General features: G+C 46.1%; 1 protein-coding gene across 2 annotated transcripts in view; it reads right to left on the bottom strand.

Moving 5' to 3' along the window:
- Nucleotides 1-4,918, bottom strand: part of NKAIN3 (sodium/potassium transporting ATPase interacting 3) — a 421,429-nt gene extending 416,511 nt beyond the window's left edge. The window contains exon 1 of one of the 2 annotated variants that reach the window (XM_036338349.1): nucleotides 4,759-4,918. In XM_036338349.1, coding sequence (XP_036194242.1) covers nucleotides 4,759-4,812 — 54 coding nt within the window. In that variant the 5' untranslated portion in view covers nucleotides 4,813-4,918. The remainder of the gene's footprint in view (nucleotides 1-4,758) is intronic. The other variant, XM_036338350.1, reaches the window with a different exon arrangement.
- Between the last annotated feature and the right edge of the window lie 8,170 nt (nucleotides 4,919-13,088).

Here is a 13,088-nt window from a genome sequence, read left to right as displayed (position 1 = left end):
AGTGGATAGAGCGTCGACCTGCGGACTGAAGGGTCCCGGGTTCTATTCTGGTCAAGAGCATGTACCTGGGTTGTGGGCACATCCCCAGTGGGGGATGTGCAGGAGGCAGCTGATCGATGTTTCTCTCTCATCGATGTTTCTAACTCTCTATTCCTCTCCCTTCCTCTCTGTAAAAAACCAATAAAATATATTTAAAAAAATGACTTCTGGAAGGACATTGGGGTACATTTCAGACTTTAAAAACATGCAATTGAGACTCATTTCAATGTGGCAACTAAAGCTAATTTACTAAAAAGCATATGGTCAGGTATTTCTTTTTATTTCCATATCACACATATATAATAAAATTACACATTATTCAAAAACAAAAGTATCCTTACAAAAATCTATTCAAAAGTTCTTGGATGACTTAATGAAACTGTTACACAGTGAGGAATTGCAAAGGATTTCCTTTGCACAGTTCTCTATGGGCATGCATTCATGCTTTTCACTTTCTCTTTAAATTCACCTAGCAGAATTAAATCCGTGAATGCAAAATCTGAGGAAAACACACTAATTTGCCCAGAGATAGAAACATGGAGAAAAGGTAGTGGGAGGTGGCCCGAGCAGTGAATTGGAGAACGTGGGAAGATGACTGAAATTTCAAACCGAAGCTCATCCAAATACACTAGCCCCAAAAGGATAACTTCTCTCCAATGATATCTGCCAATATGATGCTTCACCCTGGAGCGTTGTTTGGATGAAATGTGAATGAGATCCTAAGAACTTTTCCTTTGTTTCTTTAACTTTGAGAAGAGGTAGATGTGCCCTCTTTCAATGACCTGCACTGTCATTCCTCGTCATTAGCATGTACTCTCTTCCGCAAAAGTGTTCTGTGAGAACCATTCCTCTCTCAACACCCACACTTATTTAGCCCTTCATCACCTCCTTCTTCCAACAGTTCGTGGGAGCAGAAAAAAACATGACAGGTGGGGGAAAGACAGCTGACTCCAATGGAAAGAACACTAGATCTGCCAGCCCCACCCCGTGGTAAGCTAGAGCAGGCTCTACTGCAGTGGTTCTCAACCTTGGCTGCACAGTAGAATCACCTGGGAATCTTTTTAAAATCCTGATTTCTGGGCCTCACCCTCCGGAAATTCTGTTTCTTTGTTGCTAATGTTGTGGCCCCACCCCATAACAAAGAAACAGAATTCTGGAGGATGAGGCCCAGAAATCAGGATCTTAAAAAGATTCCCAGGTGATTCTAATGTGCAGCCAAGGTTGAGAACCACTGCTCTACTGGCTCCAGAAGTCAGTTAAAATTTTAGGAATTTGTAAGCCAGTTCATAAACACATCCATTATTTAAAAAGAAATACTATAAACTTAAACTTAAGTAAATCATATTAAAAAAGATGTACTAAATATTTAAGATATATCCCTTCCTAATTATTTTACTGTGTTTTACTTGATGCTTTTAAGGTTACTTATGTCTGTTTTATCTGTGTGATGGAAATACTAGGCAGTGGTGTAATGGTGTACTTTGACTTGGCAAGGTGGGAGTATTTATACCAAAGAAATTGGCAAATGTTAAAAATCAGGGTGTAACATAGTTTTGTCGATTGTCTAGAATTAAAGAAAGCAATGGAGAATTTCTCTCTAATAATGCATATTAAACGTAAAATGTGTCATGCCATTATTGGCAATAGCACACAAAAAATAACTAAATAATTTTCCAGTATTTGACAACTTACTCAATTCAGCAAAGAATCTGCTCAGGTATTGGAAAAGGTCATCAAGAGGACATGACCTCCAGGTGACCCTGGAGCGGCACCAGGACAATCAGAGGCTCCTCACCCTTGGAATATACATTCTGCCCACTGTGCTCACAGTAGGAGCCATTCCAAGGACAAAGCCTTGAGAGAACAATGTGTTGTTGAGACCGTCTGGATGGTATATGTGACTGAACCCCATTAAGGCCTCTATGTAAACTTTAAAGATTCTAGTAGGGGTAGGGCTTCAGAAATCAGTTCATCTTACAGCTGCTTCTATGTAAGTCCCCTTGCTTACTGAACCTGCTACCTGCCATCTGAGTGGTCCGCCTCTCTCTCATCTCCCCTTGCCCTCCATGAAGGGGGGCAGTTTCCAATTTCAGCAGGGAAAGTTTCCAAGGTTGCAAGCCATCATCATGTCATTGACAGAGTGAAGTTCCAATGCTAGCTTCCTTTTTTTAACATCCCTGTTACTCTTCATAGTAAATAAACATATTAATCAGCATTCATGTCAGAACTACAGAACCAAGGAGTTCATCAAATTCAACAAAAGGATTCTTTCAGAATTAACTGGCTACATAGGATTTACAGTTAAGACTATTACATATTTTATTATTATTTGTCATATGAGTGCGACGTATCATATATATATATATATGATATCTTATATAATAATGTAATATATGCATACATGTTTTGTTTGATATCCAATTATTAAGTGTTTACTAACCCCTTACTGTCTCTACCATACAAAAACTACTGATATGGAAAAGTTTTTACCTCTGAGTATCACCTGCCTCATCTGCCAGCTATGGAATGGGGGCCTTCATCAGAGGATAATTTTAGGAGTAAAATATAATTGTGTTTATACAAAAACTTTACATGGGTTGCAAATGTTAATTACGATCATAAATTCAGCCACTATGTTCCATTCCACATCCTAATATGAGTTCTCCTAAGGACTTGCAGGGTTTGCAAAGATGAATGATGGTTGATCCTTAGCCTCAGGTTATTTACATCCTAATGATGAGAGACACGTGTATATAATAAAATAATTTAAGGGAATGAAGTGTATTCTGACAGAGGAAAAAGCAAAGTGCTATGCGATTTCAGAGAAAGAAGTGATTGATTTTGCCTGGAGCACCATGAAAGATTTCATAGAGAAAGTGGAATTTTGAGACAAGCTTTAAAGTGTAAGATGTGTTTGTAGCAACTAAGAAGGTATATGTGGAAACTGGGCGCATTTCAAGCTAAGAGATGCAACCCCAAACACATTATCATCACACATATTACAACACCAACTAAGGAAATCATAATTAGATTGATAAAACCACTGTATTAAAAATTCTTACCCTCCAATGATATAAAATGGCAAAAATTATATTATTGTAGACTATAGAATCCAATGTGTCTATCTACAATCTTGCATAGTCAAAGGTTGACTAAATATTTATTCAGTTTTTTCCACTTTTAAGCCATGTCCATTTCTAATAACCAAAGTATACATTATCCTCTGGCCTTTTCTTTTTAAAGAAAAAACATTCCTGTTCAAGTGAGACTTAAAATTATTTTTCAAGAAAACTCTATAGGCCAGAACCGGTTTGGCTCGGTGGATGGAGCGTCGGCCTGCGGACTGAAGGGTCCCAGGTTCGATTCCGGTCAAGGGCATGTGCCTGGGTTGCGGGCACATCCCCTGTGGGGGATGTGCAGGAGGCGGCTGATCGATGTTTCTCTCTCGTTGATGTTTCTGACTCTCTATCTCTCTCCCTTCCTCTCTGTCAAAAATCAATAAAATATATTTAAAAAAAAAAAAAAAAGAAAACTCTATAGAATATGTCCTATTGAACAGGACAGAAGGAACTGTCCCTTAGATTTAAAGAGAAGTAGCCACAGATTTCAAATCTATAAATACATAAATTGTGCACATGTTAAGTAAACTGTGAAGAGCACATCTAATTTGAGGCTTTTATGGGAGAGCAGAACACTGAGGCCGGGGTAAGTGAAACCTTTTACAACATCCATGGGATCAAGGACTAACTATTAAAGGAAGAAGATAATTTTATGTCTCGGTTTATGTCTTGCATTACTTATTAACGATACCTGAAAAGCGTTTCCCCTCTTGCTCTTAAAAAAAAAAATGCTTGTGACTTTAAAAAACAAACGACACTTTGAAGAAAGCTTGGCGGAGCATCTACAGAGTCTGTCTTAAGGGTAATGAAAGGGAGATGTCTATTAATCTCTCACACAGGAAAGTCTGACACAGGAGGTCTGTGGCCTTGACCTCCAGTGACAACGGAATAGACCACAGGGCCGGCCTGGGTCCCACCAGGACACATGTCAAGAAAAGCATTCGCTCCACAATGAAAGCACTTTTTCCTCTCCTCTCGCCACCGCGCCACCCGAGCCTTTCACTCTGCTCTCTCCCTAGTGACAGCTGTCAGTCTGTCGCTTTCTAAACGTGCAGCATTTCAGCAAAATCGAAGGCGAAATAGGAAGGGCAGGGGCTGAAATACTTTATTTTAAACACACCCAGCCAGCCCTCCTCCCCGGAGACCGGAGAGTCCTCAGGCACCACTTTCCCACCGGAGGGAGGTCAGAACCACCTCGCTCCGGGCCAGGAGTTGGAGCTGTGGAACGCGGACATTCCCAGGCACCTCCCCATGAAACAGCGGCACGGCGAATAACCCCCAAAGAAAGAGCCCCGAGCCCCGAGAAACTTCAGCAGGGATGCGGCGGGCGCTCACGCCAGCGGTGCCACCCGGGAGCGGGAAACCGCTCACCCCCCACCCCCTCCCCACCCCGCGCCTCCGGATCTCGTGGCGACACCCGGCGGGGACGCAGTGAACCCCGGCGCACGGGACCTAAAGGACCACCGAGCCCTCCCTCGGGGCGGGCGCGACACCGTGAGTGCCCGCGGCGGCAGGGCAGTGCCAGGCGGAGCGGCGGGCAGGGTGCGGGCCGGCGGGAGCGCCCGGGCGGCCGGGGAGGGTGGGGGCGCGGGGCACTCACCAGCTGCAGCGCGCAGAGGCAGATGAGCGAGCAGCGCCCGGTGCAGCAGCCCATGGTGCCCGCGGCGTCCGAGCGGCGCGCGCCCCGAGATCCGCGGCTTCCGGCGCCGCCGCCTTCCGACTCCCGAGCCGCCCCCGCCGCCGGGGCTCGCGGGCCGGCCGGGCGCAGGCTCCCTCCCCGCGGCCGCCGCGCGCCGCCTTTGTTAGTTTCCCGGCGGGGCGGGCAGAGGTCGGGACGGCGCGCGCGACCCGAGCGTCTGGCCGGGGTCCCTGCGCCCCTCGGTGCCGGTCCGCTTCTTGGGGAGGGGAGCCTGGCGGGGGCGGGAGGGAGGCACAGATGGTGAATGGGTGGAAGTCTGTGCAGGGGAGGGGAGTGGAGGAGGTGGGCGTCTGGAAAGTGGAGTGGGCTGTCTGCGCTGGGGAGTGCGTGTGTGTGTGCGCGTGTGTGTGTGTGCGCGCGCGTGTGTGTGCGTGTGTGTGCGTGTGTGTGTGTGTGTGTGTGTGTGTGTGTGTGTGTGTGTGAATGAATGAATGAAAGGGAGTGCCACTGAAGAGGATCGGCCTGTCTGGGTAGGAGTCTTGGAAGAGAGGAGAGAGAGAGATAGAGATGAGAGAGAGAGAGAGAGAGAGAGAGAGAGAGAGAGAGAGAGAGAGAGAGAGAATATGAATGAGAATGAAGGGATTAAGAAAAAACAACTCGGAGACACAGACAAACGGGATGGTGATCACCGGAGGGGACGAGAATGGAGGGAGGTAGAAGAGGGTAAAGCGGGGCGGGGGGGGGGGGGATAAATGGTGATGGAAGGAGGGAGACTTGTGGTGAACACAATACAATTTACAGATGATGTATTGTAGAATTGTACACCTGAAGCCTACATCATTTTATTAACCAATGTCACCCCAATAAACTCAACAATAGAAAATGACTATGAATGAGTGAAGTAGGGTGCCCGGTGGTGACCCCCGGCCGCCGACGTAACTGGGGAGACCCGAGCTGGGCTTTCCCGCGGGGGTGTTTCTGGGTGTTGGGAGGGTGGTCGGAGGAACGTGCAAAGGAGGGGACGGGGCTTTGCTGAGCTGCCCCAGGGGCGGAGAGGGTGGGAGTTGAGATCTTGGGGTCCGGGGGGGCGAAGGACCCAGAGGCGGGCAGCGGAGGGCGCGGGGCTCCGAGACCGCGGGGCTGCGTGCGCCGGCGGCCGCAGAGGGGCTGCGGGCGTCTTGCGGGCGAGTCCGCTCCTCCCGGCGCCGGGCGCGCAGCTCTGGGGGCTCCGGGCCAGGCTGGGGACACTCCTACCGCCATCAGTTTCCCGGAGGGCGCCCCCGTGGAGTCTGGGAGGGAAAGTTGGACCGAGTTGGTTTGGAGAGAGGCGCTGCGGCAAAGATGCGCCGGCTCCGGGGTGAGGGGGTGGGGGGGGGGGCGGACAGAGAAGGGGGACCGGATGCCGCGGCGGGACCTGGCTTAGGTTCGCTACTAAAGGCTCTTTGAAATTGCCACCAGGCGTGCAAGAAGAAAAGGCGAGAAAGAAGAGGATTCGTGGCTTTTTCGACGAATGGAAAATGTTTCCGGGATGCGGATAAATAAGACTTCTTCCCAGAGGGCATTTAATTGTTTGGAAAGAGCTTGGGCGTAAGACCTGGTCGCGGAGAGTGGAGAACGGAGCGGAGGAGGTGCGCAGACGATGGCATTTTATCAGGGCTCAATGCCAGGTTCCCGGGGTTCATTCGTTGTATTGGGTGGAACTCAGCGAGTAGCTCAGCACGCTAGGCGCAGGGACCAGCCTTCCGGCCATTTGTCTCAGAACTTAGCGCAGAAACCCCGTTTCTAACCCACTGCTGCCCTCCTGGGTCCTAGTGGTAGGTTAGTAAGAAAAGGCAAGAGAGCTTTGCGTTTTTAAAACATTCTCTCCATACATGGAAACTGCTCCAGCCATCCCTCAGGCATGTAAGGGAGTTCTGTTTTTATTTGTTTGGCAATTAACTGGCTTTTTCTGAACTGGTGTTTTGTTTTGTTTTGTTTTGTTTTTCTCCAGGACATATGTTTATTATAACTTAAAACAGAGTTCTCAGAAAAACCCTTGCATGATTTCTTTGAAATCCTGGTAGGACACAAATAATCTCAGGATTTGTGTCAAGAACATTCACTGGTTAGGCTCCCCTCCCCCCTCTGTCCATGACCTGGGAGAGGGGAAAAATGGAGTCAGAAGCTCCTCCGCCCCCCACCCCACCCCCCTTTTTTTTACCCAGCCTTTAAAAAATGAGCAAGGGTTTATGGGGGCTTGCTTCTTTTCCACACAAGAACATAACCAAAACCTTCATGATGGATGAAAACAATAGAAAACCATAGACCCACACAAACAAATAATTGAGCATATAGAAAAGGACAGTGCAGGAAGCTTGAGACCTTGCACCCCTCTGACAGCTGAAGAGGGAGAGGACATGAACAAGACTACTAGCATCTACAACTAACAGAGATTAGTGCAGCCTCATCTCCAGAGATGATGATGAATTGTAATAATAAACACGATGACCCTTCCTTCCCTCTACATTATATAAGTTTACCCCAATATACTTTTCTTTCACCATTTAAATTATTTATTTATTTAAGAAATGCCAAAGTTTGCAGCTAACATGCACTGGGTCCTTGCCAGAGACCAGTCGGCGCTGCGTGTTTCATATGTATTCACTTTATTTAATCCTCCCAACAGCCTATAAACTGGGTGCTGTGAGCATCCCCAGCCAAAAGATGTGGAAATGGGAACAGGGACACCAAGGCTATTCAGTGGGTGAAGAGGAATGCAAAGGCAGATAACCTGACTCAAGAGCTCCTTGATTGACACATTCACCCTGCTGCCTCTGCAAGTTAGGACACCAGTAACACCTACACTCCCACCCAACTGCCCCATGGGAAGTGGGTGGTAATCTGCCTCCATCCCTCCTCCAGAGTCATTGTGGTGATTTCTGGGCTGGAGGAAGGTCCTCCTGTACCTGTCCCTTTCCCACTGCCCCTCAACTGGTAGACCCAGATTGCAGCTTCTTCCTTGTATAATGTGTCAGTTGAAAATGCATTTGGCTTTCAAAAAGAGGAGGAAGGAAGAAGCAAGGATAACACAATACTAGTAGCAAGTCTGGACATTGTACGAAGCTACCTTTTTTGGTCTCTGCAATCTCTTATTTTCATTTTCTAAATCGAACTGCATCCTGAACTAAAAAACCTTCATCTATTCCTTCTTGGTTTCCTTCCTTTCTCCATCTTGCCCTCAAAAATTTCTTACTTGCTTCATTTCTTTGTTATGTTAAGGGCTATGCTGGTTGCCAGGTTTGCAAAGGTAAACTAATTACTTCCTCCTCTCCCTTCAAGGGCTTGGAGGGGGGTAGGGCGAGCAGAGGCACCAATAAAGGAGAGCCCACTCTGAAAGAGGTTGGCACCAAGTGCTGTCATTGATTTATCTTCCTGTGAGGGGAAGGGAATATTTAAAAGAGGATTACCTGTCTTTGGGGGAGAAAGAGTAGAAAATGACAGAGTAATGGAAAGAATGGGGTCAGGGAAGGGTTTGGGAAAGTTGATTAAGGAGGAAATAATAATCTAAGTAGAACAGTCAATCTGATGTATGGTGGTGTGGTAGGCAGTTAGACAGACTTGAGCAGAGCAAGGACCAGGGCAAAGGCCCTGGGTGCCTACCAACAGGCAAAACTGGGAAAATCTGGACCTTGCCCACAGGATCTGGGTAAGCTTTCCTCTCTAGCATATCGCTGGCCATTCCCTTGGCTGTAGAAGACGTAAAATCTAACAAAGCTCAGGATGATATGGAGCAAACTATTTTATATAGGCATGATGGGTTTTTTTCTTCATTAATGTTATTTTAATATGCATAGAAAATCCTCCCAAATTATACCAATGCACAAAAATATAATTTGTTATATTTTTGAAGCATGAATTTTGGGGTAACATAGGCAGGCTTAGGGTTTTTTAGAATTGGGGTCCATGGAAAAGCACAGGACTGCAGACTGGGAGAAGGTACATGTCCATAACACAGGAAGCCAGGTGCACTTACATCTCCATAAGACAAGGGAACTGGAAGTAGCCAGGAAAGGTCCATATTTACAAAATAAAGAGAAGGAAGCTCTTCATTCAGATGGAAAAGAAGAAAGCCCAGAGGAATGGAAGGACTTTGAGGGAGGAGGGCCTTACGAATCACTATAGTAACCAATTGAAGGGGAATATTGACCAATCAGAGAGGATATCAGGACACAGGAACTACAGCCTTTATAAGCCACAGGGAAAAAGAACTCAGTGGGACCCTTTTCCCCTTCCCTACTTGGGAGTCAGTTCTGTGGGACTCTTCCCGCTCCCTACGTGGGAATCTGTACTTGTTCTTCAATAAATCTCCATCTTTGCTATACCACTTTCTGTCTGGATTCATCTTCAATTCCACAGGACAAAGAATCTGGGTTCCAGCCCAAAAATTCGGTATCATTTTTAAAACTAGTGACACAAGCTTACATTTCACAATGAGCATGCCTCTCCCTTTTCCCATGCGTTTATTCCAGAAATCTAGAGAAGTTTAAACAACCATTAATTATAGTACGACCATACAATTTCCTTTTGTATTTCTGAATGGGAAAATAAAGAAATGAATTGCTAGTGAGGGAAGATGAGTAGTCATTTGTAAACGTCACTGTGATATTCTGAGGCAGTCTTGAAAATTAGAAGCGGCACTTGAGGCCAAAAGCTATCGATTCCCTTTGCATTTACTAGATCCCAAATGTGCCCTCAGTAAGGCCATGGAATCACCTGAAAAAGAGGCTAGTCACCACAGGAGAGCACAGGCATTCGGCAGTGTCCTTTCCTCTTAGGTTGCCTGTATTACCTCCAAAGGGTGCATATACTGAACAGTGGTAGGGAACTGACAGGTTTGGAATACTGTTGTAAATATAGCTCAGGTTTTCATATGTCATACTTAACAAGAAAAGCAGAGACAGGCTCATAGAGAACAGGCTGACAGCTGCTCTTACTTTCTTCGTTGCTGCCAATTGTTAGGGGTCTAGCTAAGCCACTAGCCGGAGGTTCTCAACCTGTGGGTCGCGAACAATGAAAATACATCCTGCGTATCAGATATTTACATTACGATTCATAACAGTAGCAAAATTACAGTTATGAAGTAGCAACGAAAATAATTTTATGGTTGGGGGTTACCACGACATGAGGAACTGTATGAAAGGGTCGCGGCATTAGGAAGGTTGAGAACCACTGCCAGAGGTGAGGAGGGAGCTTAGGGGCCAGGTTGGGGATGGAATGGAAGGACTGAGCAAAAAAGAAAAGACACTCATGGACAAGGACAACAGGGTAGTGATTGCTGGGGGAAGGTGGTTGGGAGGAAGTAGAGGAGAGGGATAAAGGAGGGATGAATGGTGATGGAAGACTTGACTAGGGATGGTGAACATATAATACAGTGTACAGATAATGTGCTGTGGAATTGTGCACCTGAAACCTGGATAATTTTATTAACCAGTGTCACCCCAAAAAAATCAATAAAAAGAGAAAAATACTAATAAATAAATAAATTGATTAAAATAACAAATAAAGGGTATAGAAATCCAATTTCGGGTTATGAACAACCCTGAGTACCTGCAAACAGGCCCTGGTGTGTGTAGGCAGAGTGGGACAGAGTGGTTTCCCAAGCAGCACCTCCAGTCTAGAAGAAGCCTTGTTAAGACAGCATCCATCAGGGGGTTGTAGTCGCTGCTCCGGCTGTCCCACTCACATCCCTTTGCCCGTATCATTTCAGTGCATGTGGGCCCAGCTTCCTCCTGGCAGCACCTGTGTTTCCCATGCAGGTCAGGCTGCTGTTCTGAAGAATTAGCCACTTCCCAGGAGCAACTGTGGAATCCCCACTGAGAGGAGTTGGTATATAAGTGCCCCAGCTGCCTGGATCCTGGGGGAGATGACTTAGAGATGCATATAACATACCACTTCTGGAGTTCCCCATCTTTGGTGGCCCACCAGGGTCATTTGTCCCATAATCCACCTTTGACTGGCCATTCCCCTTCCTGGTTTCATGTAGACTCCTCTATGGTGGTTTCCAGGGATCCCTTCCCAAACTGCTCAATTGAATTCTTGTCTCAGGGTCTGGTCCATAAAAGTCCAAACTAAGGCCTGGTCATTCTCACCAGCTCTTCTATGCTTGGTGCCAGCATCTTGAAGAAACACCCAATAGGCTTTCAACCCATTTTTTATGCATGAAAACAACTGGAAGGAGTCTTTAAATCCAGATTTTATAAAGATGACAAAAAAGATTAGCAGATGTGACTTAGCCCACAACATAGGATCAAAACTGCATGTAATTCATGATCTCCAACCCAAGGATCATGCCACGTAGGAGAAATCTTATACAGTGGGAGGGCTGGCATGCATTTCCCATTTCGCGTTCCCTAAGGATGAGGAGAACTCCTAGCAAGAGGTGACTGGAAGAAGCACTAACTCTGTTTTGGTGGCACCTTTCTCTTCCAGCATGAGTCAAGACTCTTACTCTACTCGTATGCCAAATATTCTCAGTGTCTACTTGTATGTTACTCAAACTCTATTTTCAGGACCAAGTTATCATTCCTACATTCAGAAAAAGTTGCTCCTGACAAGGCTTGTCTCTAGCTTGCCTCTCATCAGCCCCTTGTCTGGCCAATGGCGGCCTATTTCTCTGTTTGCAGAGCTCAGTGCTCTGTCCGTGTCTTCATTTTGAAAAGGAAAGGGGAGCCCTCATGTCTCTACTCCCTTTGGCAGGAAGAACAGTTTCCAGATGGTGTCTTACTTTGAAATGGAAGCAGAAACCGACACCTGTGATACTTGCTATCCAGTCAACCCAGAGGTCTGACTGCTTTACTGTTAATTCCAGTCATGTGATGACACACTGATTAATGAGCTGGGTTTTCTTCCTTCTCCTTGGATGACAGACACTTCCAAGGTTGAAAGACGGAGGGAGAGGCCCGTCCCACCTCCAGTTAAACTCGAACCTTTGGGAGCACATGTCAAAGCACATTAGAAACAAAAAATAAAAGCTGCCAGAAGAACAATGCTGTCATGGTTCTTGTGCCATTAATTCATGTGTCCATGACTGCTTGGTGGGCAGGCTTTGCTGCATACACCACGCCTTAACATTAATGCTTGGCCCAGATGTATAGTTCTAATTTGCAAGAATATCTTTTAATTCACTTGGTTCTCAGTATAACCACAGAGCTGTCTAGAATAAGTGACTCGCTCAGCTTGTCAGGGACTGTTGTCTCTTTTTCTGCCTCATTGCCATTGCTTACCATCGGCAAAACACATGTAAACTATATTCGTTAAGGCAAGTAATTACATTAGCTGCTATAACAAACAAATCCTAAATCTCAGTGGCTTTGTGCAATAAAATTTTATGTCTCCCTCACACAAACATTCCTATGATGGGGAAAGGTTCCACATGATCATCTGACGACTCAGCTCCTCCCTCCTAACATTTGGTCGATTGAAGGGGAAAGGGTGAGAGAATTTAGATGTGCATGTGGGAGGATTTTAAGAGCCAGACCTGAAAAGATGACATGATTCTGGCTTATTGTTTGGCCCATACTCTGCCACATGGACCACACCCAAGTGCAATGGAGGCTGGAAAAAGTGATCTAGCTCTAGGACCAAGAGGAAAAAGAAGAGGATTTGGACAGCACTCTGTCAAATGAAATATGCTGCTTTTAAACACCTCATTTTGTCCTATAATCTCCTCCACCAGCATATTCCCTCTCCTCCATACACTTCCCTTCTCTAGAAAACATCCACCCATCATGGCAACTGAGCTCAGATGTCGCCTCCTCTGAGAAGCCTTCCCTGATGTGCTCATCCTCAGTTTGCATAAGATGCCCCTTTTCTTGTTTCCCTCCACTCTTAATTTTTGTCTATTATTGTATCACGGGAGCTCTACTAACATTTCCCATCTTTGGACAGTGTATAGTAGTGACAGCACATATTTGTGGAGCTACCAAAAGAATGGGGCCCACCTTCCTCTTATGTTCTCTAGTGGCACCAAACAGGTGCAGGACTGACTTCATAAGAATCACCTGTAAAGTTTGCTACACTTAGTCTAGTCCCTCAGCACCAACCCCCAAGTGATCCTGTTTCCTGAGGCAGAGTATACAGCAGAACCTCACTGACCTTGCCCTCCGTCACGTGATATGCTTTGACCAATGGAATGTGGGCAGAAGTGAGGGTCGGTCGGTTTGAAACAGGGGCTTTAAGGGGTGTCGCTTATTTTTGTTCACCTTATGCTTCTACCATCTGCCATGAAAAGAGGAGGCCCCAGGTGGCTGCTC

The sequence above is a fragment of the Myotis myotis genome, unplaced genomic scaffold (genome assembly GCF_014108235.1).
Source record: "Myotis myotis isolate mMyoMyo1 unplaced genomic scaffold, mMyoMyo1.p scaffold_m19_p_16, whole genome shotgun sequence".
Lineage (NCBI taxonomy): Eukaryota > Metazoa > Chordata > Mammalia > Chiroptera > Vespertilionidae > Myotis > Myotis myotis.
This window is presented reverse-complemented; position numbering and strand designations above follow the sequence as displayed.